This window comes from Passer domesticus, chromosome 21 (assembly GCF_036417665.1).
Source record: "Passer domesticus isolate bPasDom1 chromosome 21, bPasDom1.hap1, whole genome shotgun sequence".
NCBI classification, from domain to species: Eukaryota; Metazoa; Chordata; class Aves; order Passeriformes; family Passeridae; genus Passer; species Passer domesticus.
The window spans coordinates 1278685-1298464 of record NC_087494.1 but is presented as its reverse complement, the minus strand read 5'-3'; the positions used below and the strand labels follow the sequence as shown (position 1 = coordinate 1298464).

The 19780-nt window shown below is 66.2% G+C and overlaps 3 protein-coding genes across 9 annotated transcripts; 2 read left to right on the top strand and 1 right to left on the bottom strand.

Moving 5' to 3' along the window:
- The first annotated feature begins 758 nt into the window (after window positions 1–758).
- On the top strand, window positions 759–5199 carry LOC135284756 (perilipin-5-like). The gene is given in 9 exon segments (XM_064396440.1): window positions 759–1087; window positions 1873–1934; window positions 2009–2204; window positions 2465–2547; window positions 2631–2817; window positions 3227–3578; window positions 3580–3682; window positions 3769–3882; window positions 4295–5199. Coding segments are annotated over 8 exon segments (1509 nt in total). The 5' UTR covers window positions 759–1087; window positions 1873–1883; the 3' UTR covers window positions 4718–5199.
- Window positions 5200–5271: 72 nt separating this feature from the next.
- LOC135284754 (perilipin-3-like) lies at window positions 5272–8976 on the top strand. 3 transcript variants are annotated; one of them, XM_064396438.1, is made up of 8 exons: window positions 5272–5371; window positions 6271–6328; window positions 6540–6735; window positions 6998–7080; window positions 7201–7780; window positions 7898–8088; window positions 8175–8297; window positions 8372–8976. In XM_064396438.1, exons 2-8 carry the CDS (start codon window positions 6278–6280, stop codon window positions 8714–8716), a joined length of 1569 nt encoding a protein of 522 aa, XP_064252508.1. In that variant the 5' UTR covers window positions 5272–5371; window positions 6271–6277; the 3' UTR covers window positions 8717–8976. The 3 variants fall into 3 exon arrangements, with proteins under 3 accessions (XP_064252508.1, XP_064252507.1, XP_064252505.1); XM_064396437.1 differs by lacking the exon at window positions 5272–5371 and adding an exon at window positions 5792–5892 and having other exon boundaries at window positions 8552–8976; XM_064396435.1 differs by lacking the exon at window positions 5272–5371 and adding an exon at window positions 5792–5892.
- Window positions 8977–9761: 785 nt separating this feature from the next.
- HDGFL2 (HDGF like 2) lies at window positions 9762–18963 on the bottom strand. Of its 5 annotated transcripts, none has more exons than XM_064396427.1 (16): window positions 18789–18963; window positions 17225–17301; window positions 17014–17152; window positions 15191–15370; window positions 14726–14842; window positions 14513–14584; window positions 14125–14266; window positions 13511–13586; window positions 13146–13431; window positions 12494–12588; window positions 12051–12121; window positions 11645–11715; window positions 11410–11511; window positions 11100–11313; window positions 10335–10458; window positions 9762–10149 (listed from the first exon to the last, which is right to left on the bottom strand). In XM_064396427.1, exons 1-16 carry the CDS (start codon window positions 18858–18860, stop codon window positions 10071–10073), a joined length of 1917 nt encoding a protein of 638 aa, XP_064252497.1. In that variant the 5' UTR covers window positions 18861–18963; the 3' UTR covers window positions 9762–10070. The 5 variants fall into 5 exon arrangements, with proteins under 5 accessions (XP_064252497.1, XP_064252498.1, XP_064252496.1 ...); XM_064396428.1 differs by having other exon boundaries at window positions 9762–10152; window positions 12494–12582; XM_064396426.1 differs by having other exon boundaries at window positions 9762–10152; window positions 18789–18962.
- Between the last annotated feature and the right edge of the window lie 817 nt (window positions 18964–19780).

The window sequence follows — 19780 nt, the reverse complement described above, 5'->3', positions numbered from 1 at the left end:
CAGGGGGGACAGGGCTGGGGGGGCACAGGGCTGGGGGGCACAGGGGGGACAGGGCTGGGGGGCACAGGGGGGCACCCCCTCTGTGGGCACCCGCGCAGCCCAGCGCACACACACGCACCCCCCGCGCTCTGCCCCTCCCGCGCCCCCGGCCCCACGCGGGTCCCCATCCCATTTCCCCACGGATTCCCCTGGGATGAGGAGGTGCCCCTGCCCGGGCCGCCCCACACCCGCCGTGTCCCCCGCCTGTCCCCTTTCCTCGCCCCCCGAGGCCACCCACGGGGGTCACCCACGGCCCTCTGTCCCCTGGCCTGAGCACCCTGAGGGGCTCTGGTGGCACGGGGACACCTGGGGTGGGGACACCTGGCAAAGGGACGCTTGAAGTGGCGATACTTGGCGGGGGCACGCCTGGCTTTGGGTCCCGTGGGGTTGGGGACGCCAATCATTGGGTCCCTTGGCGTGGGGACACCAGGGGTGGGGACATCTGGCGTGGGGACACCTGGGCTGGCGGCTGTCGGGGTCTCCTGGAGTTGGTTCACCTGGGATGGGGACACTCAGGGAGGGTGGGGACAGCGGCCATTGAGTCCCTTGAGGTGGGAACAAGTGGCAAGGGCACACGTGGCAAGGGGACACCTGCGATGGGGACACCGGGAGGAGGGGACAACGGGGGTGGGGACACCTGCAGCGGGGGTGGGACAGCGGCCACGGGGGTGGGGACACCGGCCACGGCGTGCCTCGGCGCGGGGACACCCGAGAGGTGGCCGGGGGCTCGTTTCTCACGATGTCCCCCCGCTGTCCCCCGCTGTCCCCGCACCCCGCGACCAGCGCGCCCCAGCCCCAAGCCACGCCCCGGCCACGCCCATCCCCCCTCATTGGCGGAGAGCCGGCCCCGCCCCTTCTCTGATTGGCTGCCGCCGCTCCCCGCGGTCCGGGCTGGGCGGGGCCCGGGGTCGCGGTCTCGCCCGGGGGTCGCGGCGGAGCCGCCCCCACCCCGTGAGTTCCGTGCCCGGGGCTCGGCGGGAGCGGCAGGCGGGCAGCGGGGCCGGGGCCGGCCCGCCAGGCTCCGGAAAGGCTCCGCGAGGGGCTCCAGGTGCTCCCGGGGGCAGTCCGGAGGTCCCCCGGGGGCCTCCGGGGGGTGCGGGGGAGGGCGGGGGTCCCAAGGTCCCCGGAGCACCCCAGGGACACCAGAGGGACACCCCGACAAACTCCAGGGAACAGCCGAGGGTCCCAGGGGACCTGTCCACGCAGTGACCTGCCTGGAGCCCCCCGAATCCCCCCGGAGAGCACAGGGCCAGGCCGGGGGTGCTGCGGGAGACCCCAGAGGGCAGAGGGGCTGCCGAGGGCCAGGGGGGGCTGCCAGGGGCCAGGGGGGCTGCCGGGGGCCCGGGGGGTCTGCCGGGGCTCGGATCCCTGCGGGGCCCGGGGGCTGCCCCGGCCGAGCGGCGGTGACCGGCGGTGGCGGGCGGTGGCGGGCGGTGGCGGGCGGTGGCGGGCGGTGACCGGCGGCACGTCCCCAGCCCGGGATTGCGACAGACGAGTCCAGTCTGACTTCGCTGAATCACCCAAAAACTCCTCCCCGTCCCAAAAGGGGGTGTGGGGGTCCCAGAGGGGGTCCAAGAGGAGTTGAGGGGACCCAGTTCCCCCGTTTCCTGGCAGGGGAGAAGGCCAAGCCCATCCCAAAATCCCTTTCAGACCCCCCAAAACAACCCTGAGAGCCCCTCAGAACCCGCCAGCCGCTCCCACTCAGGTCATGGGTTGGTGGCTCTCAGCCCGCAGGGAGCAGGGGCTGGGGGTGCTGGGGGTGTCATCCCCAGGGGGGGCCCCACCAGCCTCACCCACCCACGGCACCCCAAAATCTCCCTCTTCCCTCTGCAGCCGCCGCGGCCATGTCGGCCGAAAGCGCCGCGGTGCCGGCCGAGCCCGGGCCGGAGACGCAGGTAGGGGTGCAGGAGGGTCCGGGGGGGGCTGCGGGTGGTCCTGGTGACCCCATCTGATTGTCCCCCACCCTCAGAGCGTGGTGAGCCGCGTGGCCAGCCTGCCCCTGGTGAGCTGTGCCCGCGGGGCCGTGGCCTCGGCGTACGGGCGCGCCAAGGAGCGGCTGCCCTGCGTGCGCTCCGTGTGCGATGCTGCCGAGAAGGGCGTGAGGACACTGACAGCGGCAGCGGCCAGCGGGGCCCGGCCCCTCCTCACCCGCCTGGAGCCCCAGGGTGAGTGTGGGGAGCGGGCACAGCACCCCACAGGGGTGGGGGAGCCCAAAACTGGCTCTCACCGAGCCCTCGTGAGGAGCCAGGAGAGGGAGGATCTGGTTTCACACCTCCAGTTTGTATCAGCAATGAATAAATGGCTGGAGAAGCTGGAGAGTTGGAGGGGAAACACCCCACAAGTTTTGGGGTACCCCAAAACGCTGCCCTGGCAGAGCTCCTGCAAGGCAGCAGGGTCCTAAACCCACCTCTCTTCACATCTCCAGTTTCCACCGCCAACAAGTTGGCCTGCAGAGGGCTGGACAAGCTGGAGGAGAAGCTGCCCATCCTGCAGCAGCCCCCCGAGAGGGTAACGCCGCCCGGGGGACGCGGGCAGGGCCCGGCGCCCGCCGAGGAGCGGGGACGAGCTGTCCTTGCGCTGTCCCCTGCCAGGTGGTGGCCGGCACCAGGGAGCTGGTGTGGTGCACGGTGAGCGGGGCGGCGGCCAGGACGCGCGCGGCGCTGGGGGCCGCGGGGGGCACGCGCCTGGGGCGGCTGCTGGCCACGGGCGTGGACGCCGTGCTGGGCAAGTCAGAGGAGCTGCTGGATCGGTACCTCCCCGCGGCGGAGGAGGAGCTGGGTGAGTGCCCACCATCTCCCAGATCTCGGGGTGCCAGGCACTTCCTGGGACCCTCACCCTGCTGGCATTGGCTGCAGGTGGTGGCCCCACAGTGGTGCCAGAGCACTGAGGCCACCATGACCCCACGCAGGGGACAGTCCCTGTCTGAAGGACATGGATGGCTCTGGGTGAACTCTCACCTGGAAACCCAAGAGCAAATATAGACCCGTGTGCCCGGCTGGGTATTTATAGCTTGGCACTGGGTGACATTAGGCAGAGCTGGCCCCGTGTCACAGCTGAGGTGACCGCAGAGGCCACCTGGCGCTTAGGGTGGCATCTGCACATGACCTGGTGGCCAAGCATCCTGTGGGTGCTCCAGTGCCCAGCACGGGATGGCCCAGCCACGCTGCCCTCACCCCTGGTTCCACAGCGGCGGCAGCAGGCACAGAGGTGACCACAGGCACAGAGGTGACCACGGGCACGGAGGCGACCATGGGCACGGAGATGACCAGGGGCACGGAGATGACCAGGGGCACGGAGGTAACCACGGGCACGGAAGTGACTGCAGGCACAGAGGTGACCACAGGCACAGAGGTGGACACAGGCACGGAGATCACCAGGGGCACGGAGGTGACCACAGGCAGAGGGGTGACCAGGGGCATGGAGGTGACTGCAGGCACGGAGGTGACCAGGGACACAGAGGTGACCAGGGGCACGGAGGTGACCAGGGGCACGGAGGTGGCCACGCAGGAGCGGCAGAGGCGGTGGCAGAGCTACTTTGTCCAGGCTGCCCCACCGGGCCCTGCGGCGCTCGCTGGGGGACCTGCAGCGGGCACGGCTCCGTGCCCAGCGGCTCCTGGCCCAGCTCCACCACGTCATCCGGCTGGTAAGGATGGGGCAGGGACCGTGCCAGCCCCGTGCCGGCCCCAGGCACCCCTAGGTGTGCTCCCACCTGGCTGAACCTCCCCCCAGATCGAGGAGGGGCAGCAGGGCACGGACGGGCCCTGGCACAGCACCCGGGAGCACCTGCACCACCTGTGGCTGGAGTGGAGCCAGCAGGATGCTGTGCCCATGGAGGACAATGAGGTACGGCGTGGAGGGACCGTGGGGGACAGATGGCTCCGTCTGGAGAGGGTGGGGACAGCGGCCATTGAGTCCCTTGAGGTGGGGACACGTGGCAAGGGGACACCTGGGGTGGTGACACCTGGAGCAGGGGGGGAGCAGCAGCCGCAGAGTCCAGCTGTGGGTCCATCCAGCTGTGGGTCCATCCAGCCACGGAGTCCAGCTGTGGGTCCGTTCAGCTGTGAGTCTATCCAGCCATGGAGTCCAGCTGTGGGTCCATCCAGCCATGGAGTCCAGCTGTGGATCCATCCAGCTGTGGGTCCATTCCATCCAGCTGTGGGTCCATCCAGCTGTGGGTCCATTCCATCCAGCTGTGGGTCCATCCCGCTGTGGGTCCACCACCCCCAGCCCCTGCTGCCCGCTGCCCACCCCGCAGGTGGAGGCTCAGACCCTGGCCATGCTCCACGGGCTCCTGCACCAGCTCCACGGCGCCTGCTCCCACCTGGCCAGCGGCGCCCTGGCGTTCCCCAGCAGCGTGCAGGAGACGGCGGGACACGTCCGGCACGGCGTGGAGGGTGTCCAGGCTTCCCTGGCCGGCGCCCGCTCCTTCCAGGACCTGTCGGGGCTGGTGCTGGCGCAGAGCCGGGACGCGGTGACGCGGGCCCAGCTGAGCCTGGAGGGGCTGCTGGAGCACGTGGGGCAGCACACGCCCCTGCCCTGGCTCGTGGGACCTTTCGCCCCCGCGCTCGTGGAGTACCCCGAGGATGTGCCGGTGGATATGTCCAAGTGGGAGGGCTGTGTCACCGTGGGGGGGACGCACAGGGTGCCCCATGCCCCCCAGCTCTGCGGCCAGCACTGAGGCACTGGTGCTGCTGGGCTAGGGGAGCACCCACCCAGAGGCACGGACCCCAATCCCACCGGGAATGAGGGGGTGATGGACTCGGTGACCCGGCGTGGGACCCCAGTGTCACTGCCAGGGACTGCTGTGGGGATGGTGGCACGTGGAGGACACGGTGTGAGTCTGTCTGGGATCCAGCGCTGCCCCAAGCCCCGGGAATACTGGAATTTCATGTCTTAACAGCTTCAAACCAGTTTAAAGAGGAAGAAAACAACTTTTTTGGCCTTAAAATGACTCGGAGCCTGCAGTGCTGTGGCAGAGCCACCGTGCCGGGCTCGCCGGGGGGCTCTGCACGGGCGGCAGAGCCGGGGGCACCCCCGAGGGGGCTCAGTAACGGGTGCCAAGGTGGGACAGTGGGATGGGATTCCACGGGGTACTGGGAGAAAGGGTGCCACAAGGTGCCAGGACATCTGGACTGTGACCCGCAGCCGTGTGGCACTGAACTTTGTCCCACTTGTCACCGTGGAGGGGCTGGGCCTGCCCCGGGATATCCCCGACGTCACAATCACCGCGTGGTCACAGCACCCGGTGGGGCGACCCGGGCACCCCAGGACCGTCCATCGTCCCGCCGCCGGAACAACACCGCGGCCAGCTGGACCAGTTCCACCGGGCCAGGTGCGGGCGAGCACCCCTCGGGAGGGGAGGGGACACTCGGGAGGGGACACTCGGGACGCTCGGGGCCGGGTCTGTCCCGGGGGATCGGTGCCTCGGGGGCGGGGGGTTCCCGTTCCGGGCTCGGGGTGTCACTGCGGCCGGATCCCGGGGAACCGCGTCGGTGTACACCGGTACCGGGGCTGTCAGTGCAGCCCAGTCCCGGGGGCTCCGGTACCGGGGAGGGGAGGGGGGGTCAGTGCAGCACCGACCGAGGAATGGGGTCCCGAGGGGCTCAGCGCAGCCCAGTCCCGGCGGATCCGGTGCTGGGCCCGGGACTCGGTGCAGGCGGTTCCCGGGGGTTCGCTGCCCTCCCACCCCCGCTCCCCGCCGGTCGCTGCTCCCGGTCCGCCCCGGGCCGGCCCCGCTGGGCGGCTCCGGTCACATGCGCTCGGGGCGGGCTCCGGGCTATAAAGGGCGGCGGGGAGGAGCGGGGCGAGCCCGGAGCCGAACCGAGCGGAGCAGAACCGAGCCCAGCGCCAGCGGTGAGCACGATCGGGGCCGGCCCGCGGTCCTGGTTGCGATCCCGATTGCGATCCCGGTTCCGGTTCCGATCCCGATTGCGATCCCGGTTCCGATCGCAAACTCGGTCCTGTTCCCGATCGCGATCCCCGTCCTGTTCCCGATGGCAATCCCGGTCCCGGTCCCGGTCCCGATCCCGGCCGCGACCCCGGTCCCGATCGCGATCCTGCCTGTGATCCCGATCGCGATCCCGGTCCCCGGGACCCCCCTGTCCCGGGATTTTGCAACCGCGCGGGAGCTGCCCCGTTGCGGGGAGCGGTGACTCGGGGTCCTCCCTCCGAGAGGCAGGAGGGGGCGCTGGGGGGGCTGACCCCGCTCACGCTCCCGTCCTGTGCCCGCAGCCCCACCATGGCCACCAGCGAGCCCACGCCGGCGCAGCCCCAGGCAGAGGAGCAGCAGGTCAGTGCGGGCAAGGCGGGGAAGTGGGGGGCAATCCACGGGGTCCCTGCTTGGAGACGGGGATCGGGGTTATCCCGCCCTCCGATGGGCTTGGAGTGCCGCGGGAGCACCCCAAAACCATCCCCAGGGTGTTGGGAACACCCAGCACACCCCATTCCCTGTGAGATTTGGGGGTTCCTCACGCTCACGCCGAGCCCTTCTGGCCCCCCAGAGCATCGGGACACGCGTGGCCAACCTGCCCCTGGTGAGCTCTGCTTACGACATGGTGTCCTCCGCCTACTCCTGCACCAAGGAGAGCCACCCCTACGTGCGCTCCGTGTGCGATGCTGCCGAGAAGGGCGTGAAGACACTGACAGCGGCAGCGGCCAGCGGGGCCCAGCCCCTCCTCACCCGCCTGGAGCCCCAGAGTGAGTGTGGGGAGGGGGCACAGCGCCCCACGGGGCTGGGGGAGCCCAAAACTGGCTCTCGCCGAGCTCTGGTGAGGAGCCAGGAGAGGGAGGACCTGGTTTTGTGTCTCTGGTTTGTACGGCTGAGGAGTAAACAGCTGGAGAAGCTGGAAGAAAAGATGTGGGGCAGCACCCCCTGAATTTTGGGGTGATGGGCAATTGGCCCTGGCAGTGCTCCTGCAAGGCAGCAGGGTGCTAAACACACCTCTTTTTCCATCTCCAGTTTCTACTGCCAATGAATTTGCCTGCAAAGGGCTGGACAAGCTGGAGGAGAAGCTGCCCATCCTGCAGCAGCCCCCCGAGAAGGTGCCGGGCAGGGCCGGGCTGGGCAGGGCCGGGCTGGGCAGGGCTGGGCCATGCTGGGCTGGGCTGGGCAGCACACCCGGGGCCCCCCAGTGCTTAACAGAGGTTTGTGTGTCCACCCAGATCATCTCAGACACCAAACTGCTGGTGACCTCCACGGTGACGGGGGCCAGGGATGTGCTGACCAGCACGGTGGATGGAGCCAAGGATGCAGTGACCAGCCGAGTGACCGGGGCTAAGGATGCAGTGTCCAGCACCGTGGCTGGAGCTAAAGATGCAGTGTCCAGCACTGTGGCCGGAGCCAAGGATGCCATGTCCAACACCGTGGCCGGAGCCAAGGATGCAGTGTCCAGCACCGTGGCCGGGGCCAAGGATGCAGTGTCCAGCACTGTGGCCGGGGCCAAGGATGCAGTGTCCAACCGAGTGACCGGAGCCAAAGATGCAGTGTCCAGCACCGTGGCTGGAGCCAAAGATGCAGTGTCCAGCACCGTGGCCGGAGCCAAGGATGCAGTGTCCAGCCGAGTGACCGGTGTGATGGACATGACCAAAGGGGCAGTGCAGGGTGGCGTGGAGCTGACCAGGTCTGCGGTCAGCAGCGGCGTCAGCACCGTGGGCCAGATGGTGGCCAGCGGGGTGGACTCCGTGCTGGGCAAGTCGGAGGAGCTGGTGGACCATTACCTGCCCATGACAGATGAGGAGCTGGGTGAGCAGCTGCTCCCAACCCTGCGGGGAGGGTGGGCAGAGCCTGGCAGAGCAGGGGAGGCTCTGTGGGGTGGTGCTGGTGGGGCTGGGACCCCCCTGAGCAGCTCCTGTCCCACAGCCAAGCTGGCCACGGCCGTGGAGGGCTTCGAGCCGGAGCAGCAGCGGCAGCAGCACAGCTACTTCGTGCGCCTGGGCTCCCTCTCCTCCAAGGTGCGGCAGCGAGCGCTCCAGCACTCCCTGGGCAAGCTGCAGAGCGCCCGCCAGACCAGCCAGGACCTGCTGGCCCAGCTCCAGCGCACCCTCGACCTGGTAGGACCCAGCCCCCCGCCCCCTGTGCCACCCCGGGGTGTCCCCCGGTGGGCCCCCCACCCAGCCGGGCTGTGCCCCTCTCCCAGGTGGAGCAACTGAAGCAGGGCATGGACCAGAAGCTGCAGGGAGGGCAGGAGAAGCTGCAGCAGCTGTGGCTGGAGTGGAGCAAGACGCAGCCGGGCAGTGGCAAGGACCAGGTGTCACCAGAGGTAGGAGCAGGGCAGGGGGTCCCCAGGGTGAGCCGGGGTGTCCCCCAGGCCTCACCCCCCGTGTCCCCCCGCAGGCCGTGGAGTCGGGCGCGTTGACCAGGCTGCAGGGCTTGAGCCAGCAGCTGCAGAAGTGCTTTCCCCTGGTGTCCAGCAGCCTGCAGGGCCTCCCCAGCACCGTCCAGGACACGGCGGGGCAGGTCCGGCACAACATGGAGGAGCTGCGGGCAACGCTGGCCTCTGTCACCTCCCTGCAGGACGTGACAAGCTCCATGCTGGCCCAGGCCCGCAGCCACGCCATGAAAGCCCGGCAGCTGATGGACGAGCTGGTGGAGCACGTGGCCTTCAACACCCCCCTGACGTGGCTGGTGGGACCCTTCGTCCCCTCGGGCAAGCGCCAGGTGGAGCTGGAGATGGAGTAGCAATCCCGGGCTGCTCCCCTCCCCAAAAAGCCTCGTTAGGAGCCTTTGCCAAACCCCCCCAGCCCCCCTCACCTTGTGCCTGCCTCTGTGGGGACCCTCCTGCCTGCCCCAGCTCTGTCCCCTTGCTGGAGACCTGCAGTTATGTGCCTTGGCTGCCCCAAGTGCCTCTTGGGGGTCCCCCACGTCCTCGGTGCCTTCAAACCCCCACCTTTGTAGGGTCAGAACAGCACAGGAAACAATAAACTCTGGTTAGTTTTGCACTGGGCTGCGGTTTCTTTGGGGGTGTGGGAGGGAGGAACTGGGCTCTGGAGGAACACCCCCCTCCCCAAGACCTGGGGACCCCCATGTCCTGTCCTGAGCCCCCATTCCCCTGACAGCCCCCCCAGATGTCCCTCCCTGTGGGGAGCAGTGGGAGGAGAGGAGCTGGCAGTGGGATCAGGAGTGGGGTCCTGGAGGGGACCTCCCACTTCCCAGCAGTTGGGCAAGGGGCACTGGGGATGGTTTGGGCTTTATTTGGGTCTGGTTTATGGAGGGAGTGTGAAATCAGTGCTGGAGAAAGAAAAAGGGAAGCGTCCCCAGGGCAGAGTTACTGCAGCCTGCGAGGGGGGTCAGGGCATCCCCCGGGGGTCGGCACAAAGAGCAGGGTGGGGCTGGGAGCTCTATTGGACACGGACAAAAGCCCTGGAGCCTTGCAACACAGCAAAGAGCAACACTGAGCTGCTGCCCAGCATGGGCAGGGTGGTGCCAGGGTGAGTCCCTCCCTGGCACACTCAGGAGAGAACACACCCTTTTTACCCTTATTTTACCCCAAGAAGTTGGTGCTCACCCCTGGAGCAGAGGGATCCGCCTCCAGCAGCTGCCTCTGGAGGGGGAGAGGATCATGACAGTGGGGAAAGGGGCTTGGAGCAGCCCCTGAGTACCTGATCCTGGTCAGAAGGAATTTGGGGACCCATGGGGTGTTCTCCAGCCCTGACCCTGGGCAGGGGGTTAAGGTTCTCCCCTCGTCCCAGCCAGAGATGCCTCAACAAAGAGACACCGGTGTTCCTTCTGTTTTTCATTAGAAAACCCTTTATATTCATTTCATGTCGGTTGAAATCACAAGAAATTAGGTAGGAGGGAAAAAAAAAACCAAACAAAACAAAACGAAACTTAAAAACAGGGGGGGAGGGGGACAAATACAGACACCAGCACAGCCCCCCCGCGGGTGGTGCCTCCGCAGGGACAGGACACGGGACAAGACCAAGGACATTGGCTACGGGGGGACTGGGTGAAGTGACTCAGGCAGGGGAGAGGCAGAGGCTGCTCTCCCTTCACAGCCCTCCTCCTCCTCCTCCTTCAGGTGGGAGCTGCTTCCTCAGCTCTCCTCCTCCTCCTCCTCATCCGCAGCCTCCCCGTGGGCTCGCTCCGGCCCGGCCTTGGGATAGTCCTGGACACTGCTGGGGGGAGCAGGGGCAGGGAGAGCTCAGCCCCCCGCCCCTCTGCCTCCCCTGGCCCCTCTCCCACATCCCAGCTCCTTCCCAAGCTGGGAGAACGCTGTCCCAACCCCCAGGATGTCCCCAGATCATCCCTGCAGTGATCACAGGGGCCTGCAGCCCCCAGCCCCGTCCCCCACACTCACTTGTTGTGGGGCTCCTCTGTGGATGCCTCCAGCTCCCCAGCTCCTGGCCCTTGGCTCTTGTCCTTCTCCTCTGTGCCCTCTGACTTCTGGGACAGGGATTCACCATTCACGGGACCTGACAGGTCTGAAGGGAAGAGAGAGGCTCAGGCTCTTGGACCCCCTCATCCATCCCGACCCTCGTGGACTGAGGATCCATGGCCACAGACATGCAGCTGAGCCTGAGGGGACCCCAGTACTGGCCTGACCCCCACAGCTGCAAGAAGGCCCCAAAACCTCCATCTCCCAGCCCAGAGACACCGTCAGGGTGGGTTTTTCCTGTCAGTTCCTCTGGGAAGGCTCTTGCAGCATCACCAGGATGGCCCCAGACAGAGACCTGGCTCTGAGGGTGGAAGATCCCAGTCACCACTCTCTGTGCAAGAGCCTGAGCCAGCATCCAAGGACATCTCCACGTTCCTTCATGCCTGGACCAGAGCTCAGGCTGGCAGGGAGGAGCTGTCCTGAGCCAAAACCAGCACGGAGGCCCCCAGAGCCCGGGCGTGGGGCTCGAGGTTTGCCCTCTGCCCTCACTGCATTCCCCACCCAGCCCTTTCCCACTCCTGGCACTCCAACAAAGCAGGGCCTGGAGGTGCTGATCCCTCCACCACGAGGCCAACAGCCACCTCCCCATGTCCCATGTCCCCAGCAGGACAGGACATGCCCCAAGGAGGGGACTGTGACCTGCCCAGACAGGACAGGGAGCGGTCCCGGGATGTTCAGGAATGTTACCAGCATTTGTCTCCTCTTCCCCCTTCTCATTCCGTGTCTCTGCTCCCGACAGCTTCTCCTGGCCCTTCTCTGCCTCCCCCTTGTCCTTCTCAGGCCCAGCTTTGTTGGCTTTCTGGATGGATTCCATCTTTGGTCCCAGCACACGCGACTTCAACCGGGTGTAGACTTCGGCCGCTTTCTCCATCACGTCCTTGTTGGCTTTGTAGCGCCGGATCTGCCCCGGGGAGCAGCAGGAGGGACCCCCTTAGAGCTGGGGCCAGGCTGGGGGGCTCCCCGCTGGCCCCAGGGAGGGCTCAGCCCCCTGCTCTACCTTCTTGAGCGTAGCCACCACATCCGTGTGCTTCTGGAGGATGTGGGAAGTGACCTGCAGCGTGCCCAGCTCCTCGAGCGCGTTCAGACACCGCTTGATGTCCTGCACGGGGGGCAGCGGGGTCAGCAGCTGCCCCAGGGGCCTCCCAGCACCCCCAAACGGGGAGGAGGAGCATTCCTGGGTATCACAGCAGGGCGAGGATGAGCAGGGATGTCCCAGGCCAGGCCACACTCACCGGGTTATCCACCTTCAGCGCAAACTTGATCTCACTGTGAAGTTTCTGCAGTTTCTCTTCCACTGTGGGCTCTGGAGCAGAGAGAGAGACACAGGCCGAGATGTCAGGGCACCAGCAGAGCCCACGGATCTGCTCTGGGGCCTGGAATCACTCCCAGGCAGGGCTCTGTGTCCCCCTGCACTTCCAAAGCTGAGCACAGCCCCAGGAATGTCTCTGGAGAGGAGGGTTGGGGTGTGCCAAGAGAGGGAGGGGATGCCAGGGAAGTGATCCTGGGATCACAGCAGTGCTGGGAAAAACCCTGGCACAACCTCACTGATCCCTCCCTGTCCCAGGGCTGGGGGAACCAGCCCTGGAGCCCTCCCCTCTCTCTCCTCCCCTCTGTGATGGGAAGCAGTGGATCTCTCACCCTTTTTCTTCTCCATCCTCCTTTCGGGGATCGGGTCAGATTTCTTCCGGCCCCGTTCCACTTTCAGAGGTCTGTGTGAAGGGAAGGAAAAAGGGAAGATGGTTGTGGTGAACCCTCTGCTCAGCACTGGGCTAACAAGGGGGATGGCACTGGCTGGATGCTTCCAAGAGCCCTCCACCCTGGTCACAACTGCCCTGTGCCCCAGCTTCCCAGAATGCAGACAGGAAAAGCCCCACGAGAAAGAAACCACCACAGAATGTAATCCTGGCAACCCCCAACAGCTCCTCCAGCCCCTTCAGCTCAGGAGGAGGGGAGGAACAGGCCCAGCCCCTCTGCAGGTGCTGCAGCCCCATGCCCACCCCGGGGTGCCAGGGCTGGAGCTGTGCAGGAACAGCCCCATTCCCAGGAGGAAAGGGGAGGGAGGGAGATGTGGAGATGCTGACTTGTTCCGTGGCTTCTCCTCTGCTCGGCCCCTCTTCTCCTTCTGATTTGGTTTCCTTGACAACTCCGAGGGCTGCTTCTTCACCGGCTTCTTTACCTTGGAGGAGAGAACAATGCAGGGAGAGCGGCAGAGCCCTCCCTGCTGCGGTGCAGACGGAGCCATGGCCACCCCACAGTCACCCCACTGCCATGGCACAGCAGCACCCCATGGTGCATGGTCACCCTACGTGCTCCCAAAAGCTCCAGGGGGACAGTGGAGCAAACCCCATGACTGTGGTGGAAGAACACCTTGGAGATCATGGAGTGGTTTGGGTTGGAAGGGAACACAAAGCTCACCCTGTCCCACCTCTGTCAGGGGCAGGGACACCTTCCACTGTCCCAGGGTGTCCAAGCCCCATCCAACCTAGTCTTAGACACTTCCAGGGATGGAGCAGCCACAGCTTCTCTGGGCACCTTGTGCCAGACTGAGGCCCACAGCTGGATGAGGCATCCTGGGCCAGGGGAAGAGCTCCCACTCCAAGGCATGGCTACAACCCTTCCCAACACCACGTGAGCAGCTGCAGGCTAACCCAAGACTCCTGGAGGTCCCAATGGCCTGACAGGGAGGTGACAGGCTGCCCATCCACCCCCAGACCCCCACAGCTCTGCACCCACCTCCTTCTCCTGCTCCAGCTCAGAGTCCGAGGAGGACGGCGCCTTGGCCCGGCCCCTCCGGCCCTTTTTGGCCGTTTCATCCTCGGCGCTGCTGTCCGAGTCTGAGTGCACCTCCTCGCCCTTCTCTGCCTTCTCCTTCCTTTTCTCCTTCTCCTCCTTCTCCTGCTCCCGGAGCCGACGGATCTCCTCCTCCTGCTCCCTCTTCCTCTTCTCCTCCAGCTCCCGCCGCCGCTCCTCGTCCCGCCTCTTCCACTCGCTGATGCGATCCACGTCGCTGTCGCTGTCACTGCCAGGACAGGGCAGGCTCGGACCCCTGCGTGCCCCCCAGCCCGGCCCAAGGGTCACAGTGTCCCAGCTGAGCTCACCTGTCACTGCTGGAGCTGCTGGGAACACGCTCTGGCTTCGGTTTCCTGCCCCGGGGCTTGGGAGGGGGTTTCTCAGCTGCAAGACAACAGGGACACGTTCAGCAGGAGCCCTGCAGGTCCCTCTGGGAAAACAGCCCCGAGTTGGAGAAGGGCTCTAGAATGTGCCCAGAATGCAGGATGGAACCCCAGAGCGTTGGGAATGCCTGAGCTGCCACACTGCCATCCTGAGGTGGAGGCAGGAGAGCAGGAGCAGGAGCAGGGGCAGAGGCAGGAGCAGGGGCAGGAGCAGCAGCAGGAGCAGGGACAGAGGCAGGGGCAGGAGCAGCAGCAGGGGCAGCAGCAGGAGCAGGGGCAGGAGCAGGAGCAGGAGCAGGAGCAGGAGCAGGGGCAGAGGCAGGGGCAGGAGCAGCAGCAGGGGCAGCAGCAGGAGCAGGGGCAGGAGCAGGAGCAGGAGCAGGAGCAGGAGCAGGGGCAGCAGCAGGGGCAGGAGCAGGGGCAGCAGCGGGAGCAGGGGCAGGGGCAGGAGCAGGAGCAGGGGCAGGGGCAGGGGCAGGGGCAGGGGCAGGGGCAGGGGCAGGGGCAGGAGCAGGAGCAGGAGCAGCAGCCCAGGGTACCTGGCTTGCGGCCCCGTGGTGCCTTTTTCACCGACACATCCGAGTCCGAGTCCGAGTCTGACTTGGTCATGTCCACGGTGGCATTGCCCATCTCCAGATCCGAGTCCGCCTTGGAGTCGGAGTCAGAGCCAGACTCCACTTTCTGCAGGCAGACAGCGGGGCTGGGATGGAGGGTGGCTGTGGGGTGGCACTGCCCCAGTGCCAGCCATACCCCCAAACCCACAGCATCCTGGATCCCAGCACCCCGAGTCCCTGCAGGTCACCAAGACATCAGCGAGGTCCCTCCAGGTGCTCCAGCCCAGGGCACAGGCCTGTCACCCCCAGCTCCCCCCGCCCCACAGTGCAGACCCTGGCTCCTCTCCAGCCTCTCAGATTTGGGGTCCTTTACCTTCTTCTTCCTCCCTGCTGCTGGCATCCTCCGTGGAGCCCGGGCCACTGGCTTCTTTTCAGGAGTGAAATCCTGGAGGAAAACAGAAACATGAGGAAATGTGGAACAGTGCCAGCATGGAATCAAGCCAGTCAGGTTCCCTTCAGCCTCTTCCCCACTCCCACAGGGATGTTCTCCCCACACCCATGCCAGTGTATCCCAAAATCCTCTCACCTGGTCACTGTTTTTTTCCGACTCAGAAGACGTTTCTGAGTTCTCCTCTTCTGTGACAGAGGGGCTGCCCTGATCCAAGTCACTGGAGGATTTCCGAGGCCGTTTTGTCACAGGCATCTGGCAGAGGAGAGGTGACAAGATGAGAGAAGCCCGTTCCTTTTCCATCCACCATGGAAAGCAAATGCTTCCTGGAAAGGGCTTTCTCCAACTCTTCCCAACAGGCCCTGCAAGAGCTGCACTCAGATCTGCAGCTCTGGATCCTCCTCCAGGACTGGCCATCCCACAGGCATCACGAGACAGCTGTGAGACCCCCCAAAACCACGCTGAGCCCCATTTCCCACTGCAGAACCCAGAAGGAGTTGGTTTCTCCACCACCTTCTGCTGAGGTGGCCTCAAGGAAAGCTCCGTGATGGAGCCGCAGTGTCCCCTGGCTGGGCCACCCTCCTGTCTCCAGCCCACACTCACTTTCATGGCCAAGGATTTCCTCTTGAGCGCGCTGTGGTCGCTGCCTCGATCCGAGTCCTCCTCGCTGTCCACCTTCTCCGTGGGCACCGTGGCCATGGCAGAGTCGTCCTCGTCGTCGCCGGCGTCGCTGCCCGCCATGGGGTCGTTCTCGGGGACATCGCTGTCGGAGGAGCTCGCGGGCTGCAGGCAGCAGGAGGACAGAGGAGTTAGGGGGGCCTGTGGGGCATTTTGGGGGGCAGGAGAGGATGGAGAAGGGGCACCAAGGGTGGGGAGCGAAGGAGGGCAGAGCTGGGTGTGCAGAGCAGCCCCCCCTCCCAGCACGGATCCCTCCGGAGCAGCTCCGGACAACGGCACCAGCCCTGCCTGGGGAAGGCTGCAGCCGTTCCCACAGCCCCACACGCCACTCCGAGAGCACCAGAGACACATTCCTGGGATGCTGCTGCCTCGCTGCCCTCTGCCCCCCATCCTCAGGCCCTGCCAAAATCCCTGGAGCAGCCTGGAGCTGGGAGCAGAGCCCAGCCCTCCCCTGCCCTGACGGCGCCAGACAAGCCGGGGTGGCCGGGTTCAGCCTCTCCTTCTGCCTCCACTTGGATCAGGCCTCTTCCCGTCCTCTTCACACACTTTCCCCATGGGAAAGGTCCACACAAGGAGTCCAGGTGGCCACCGTGCTCTTCCCAGGTGGGATCTCCTGTGTCCTGCTCCCTGAAGGTCTCCTTATTTCCCCAGCCCATGGGGAGGTTCCTCGCACAGGACATCACACCCCAACTTCATCTTCTGGGCTGCTCCTCTGTGTGTGGCAGCACTGGCATTCCTAGAGCCGAGGTTCTTCCAGCTGCTGGAAAGCCTCTCCTCACCCTTAGCTGCTCCTGGCACCTCGCTTCACTCAGGTCTCAAAGCCAAGGAAACTTCAGTGTCTTCTCCCGCTCCTTTTGCCCACAGGATGCAGTGGGTGCTGCTGAACCCTCAGCCTTGCTGGGTCCCTGATGGGAGTTCCCAGCAGATTCCTGGCCATGGCAGCTGGTGCCTCCCTCACCACCACCAATCTCCAGGTTTTCAAGCACCTCCACAGGCTCACCTTACCCTACACCCAGTTTTGGGTGGACCATTTCCCAACCCCTGCCCTTCAAACCACATCCTCACTCCTGCCCGGCCATGGCGCAGCCCGGGGGGCTCATTCCCAGCACCTGCTGACCTCCAGGGACCACCTCGAGCTTGCTGCCCACCCTACAGACCCTCCTCTGCCTCTTCAGCCCCACTGGCTACAAAGCCAAGGCCTCCTGTGATGATCTTTATGGAATAAACTGGATCCCAGTTATGGTCATGAGATGCCCCCCACAAGAAGTTGACAAAGAGCTGTTCCCTGGCCCAGCCCGCTCCAAATCCTGCTGGAGCCTCAGGAACCTCAGGAATGGATGGAGGAGGGGACTTCCCAACAGTCCACGAGCAGATCCAGGAGCCAGGGACAGGCAAGCCACAAGTTTTTGCTCTGACAACAAAATCTCTGTGATTTTGGGCAAGCAGCACAAAGCAGGACCCCGATTCCACCACGACAACGGGGCAGAAGCGCCTTCCTCCAGAGCAAGCGGGAACTTCCAGCGCTCCTGGAAGCCTGAGGGAAACCCCTCCGTGGAGGAAGATGAGGAGAGCAGACTCCCTGAGGAAGGGAGAGGGCAGGGTAGCAGAGGGGAGCTAATTCCACCCCAAGGAAGCCAAGCTGGGAGCTGGAAGCAATCGGCACAGCAGCGAGGAGAAGCAGAGACAGGAGGAGTGACTCGGGGGGACGGAGGGGCCGCAGCCCCATCCCCTGCCCAGCCCACACTCACCGCAGGGGCACTGTAACTGGCGTGGGGGTTGTTCTGGATTTCCCACAAGCCCTCGTTGAAGCCTTTTCTCTTGTTTGGCTTGCCGTATTTGTCTTTGTATTTTTCGTAAGGGAACAGATCTTTAGGGCCCAAGAAGGCGCTGGAGAGAGACAAAGCAGAGGTGAGGCCGGAGCGGGGCAGGGCCCGGCGGGGGGAGCGAGGCAGCGCTTACGTCTCGTGGGTGCCGAAGAAGAAGATGGGGTACTTGTTCGGGGGGGGTTTCACGGCGCCGTCCGCGATGTCATCGATCTGAAAGGAAACCCAAAGCACCAGGAGGTCAGAGACAGCGGTGGCACGTCCTCAGCCCCCGGCAAGCGGCGTCGGGTCCGGCACCCGCTTGGAGCCAAGCAGGAAAGCACCCCTGGCTGCGGAGCCGAGTCCCTGCGGGAGCTCTGCCAGAGCAGCGGGAAGGATCCGGCACCGAGGTCTTGAGGGCAGCGTGGGCCTTGTGCTGCTCCCCCGGGATCCGTGGCCGGATGAGGAGCGGCCGCACGCCCCGTCTTCTGTGCTCCGTGGGCAGGCAGAGCCTCGGGGTGCGCAGGGGGCGCTGGGGAGGTCTTCGGGGCGGCTGGGACCCTTCCCCAAAAAGCAAGCGAGCTAAAGCAGAGGGGCTGTCCTGGCGGGGGCGGCAGTCCCGGGTCTCACGGCGAGTGCAGCCAAGCGGCGTCAGCTCCGGCCCCCCGAGCTCCCCGATCCCGCACGCGTCCACCTGCCAGTCTCTTGCCATCCAGGGGCAGTGCGTGACCCTGCCACGCCCTCGGCTGCTCCCGGGGACCCCGCAGAGCCCCCAAGCACATCCCAAAGCAGCTCCCGTTGTCCAGGAGCGCTGCGGCACGGCGCTGTCACCCGGCCAGTGGCACCGGCTGTCCCCCTCCCCAAACGCTGCAGCACCCCAAGTGACCCCCCCCAAAGCACAGCAGCACCCGCTGACCCCGCACCGTGAGCGCTCGCAGCAGCCCCCACCCATGTCACACCCAGTGTCCCCTCACTGTCCCCAACAGGGACAGAAGGCCAGGCTCCGCAGAGCTGCCACCCCGACAGGAGCTCCCATAGGGGATCTCTGAGGCAGAGCTGGACCCTCATCCCAGCACAGCCGCCCCTGTGGGGTCCCCATTCCGGTACAGGACACCCCATTCCAGTTCTGGGCCCCCATCCCAGAGGAGCTGCTGGAATGGGACCTCCTGTCCCAGAACGGGACACCCGCACTGCTGCTGGGCCCATCCCCGCGCAGGGCATTCCAGCCGGGAGCAGGTGCTGGGATGTGACCCCACATCCCGGTCCGTGCGCGGGGACAGTCGCTGGTGCCACCGCCGCCTCCCGTTCCACGGCAGACACCGACCTGGGTCCGCCACCGGGAACGGGACACGCGTCCGCACCGGGTCCCCACCGGCACAGACCCTCCCGTCCCGCTACAGGTACCGTTACAGCATGTCCGCGCCGCTGCCAGCTCCCCGTGCCGGTACAGGGCGTCCCGTCCCGGCACGGGTCCCGTCACGGCACCTCCATCCCGGTACGTGTTCCCATCCCGGCACCGAGCCCCCATCCCGGCGCGGGATCCCCATCCCGGGGCAGGTACCGTTATGGCATCTCCATCCCGGCAGGGCCCGCCGCTCCGGGGACAAGGGTCGGTGCGCGCCCCCATCCCGTCTCCGGTCCCCGCTCCCGCTCCGCTCCCGCCCCGGGACCCCCGCCCCGCTCCCGCCCCGTCCCCCCGCGGCGCGGCCCCGCCGTCTCACCCGGGCCGGCCAGTGCGGGTAGCCCTTCATCTTGGCGAAGACGAGGTCCCCGGGTTTGAAGCTGTGTGGCATGGCGGCACCGGGGGCGCGGCGGGCACCGGGCGCGGGCAGGCCCAGCCCAGGCCGCGGCAGCACCGGGCAGGCGGCGGGGGCGGCCCGCACCGCACGGCACGCAGGATGTCCCGCCCCCGGCCGCGGCAGCGCCGCCCATTGGCCCCGACGCACGTCGCTCAGCCCATCCCACCAATAGGAGCGAGGCGGTGGCGCGGCGGGATAACGGGATTGGGCCGCGCCGCCGGAGGCGCCGAAGCGGGGGGCGCTGGGGGGCGGGGCCTGAGGGGCTGGGGGGGGGACGGGGACAAGGCCTGGGACCTGAGGGGGGACAGGAATGGGGACAAGGATTGGGAACTGGGACCTGAGGGGGGACAGGGATGGGGACAAGGATTGGGAACTGTGACCTGAGGGGGAACAGGAATGGGGACAAGGATTGGGAACTGGGACAAGGATTGGGAATTGGGACCTGAGGAGGGACAGGGATGGGGGCAAGGATTGGGAACTGGGACAAGGATTGGGAATTGGGACCTGAGGAGGGACAGGGATGGGGGCAAGGATTGGGAACTGGGACAAGGATTGGGAATTGGGACCTGAGGGGGCCAGAGATGGGGACAAGGATTGGGAATTGGGACCTGAGGAGGGACAGGGATGGGGGCAAGGATTGGGAACTGGGACAAGGATTGGGAATTGGGACCTGAGGGGGCCAGAGATGGGGACAAGGACTGGGACAAGAATTGGGAATTAGGACCTGAGGGGGAACAGGGATGGGGACAAGGATTGGGAATTGGGGCCTGAGGGGGGACAGGGACGGGACAGGGATTGGGAATTGAGACAAGGATTGGGAACTGGGACCTGAGGGGGGACAGGGCTATGGGGGGGGCTGGGGACTATGGGGGTGTCAGTGCTGGGGGGACAGGGGAGTGGGGACAGGGTCAGGG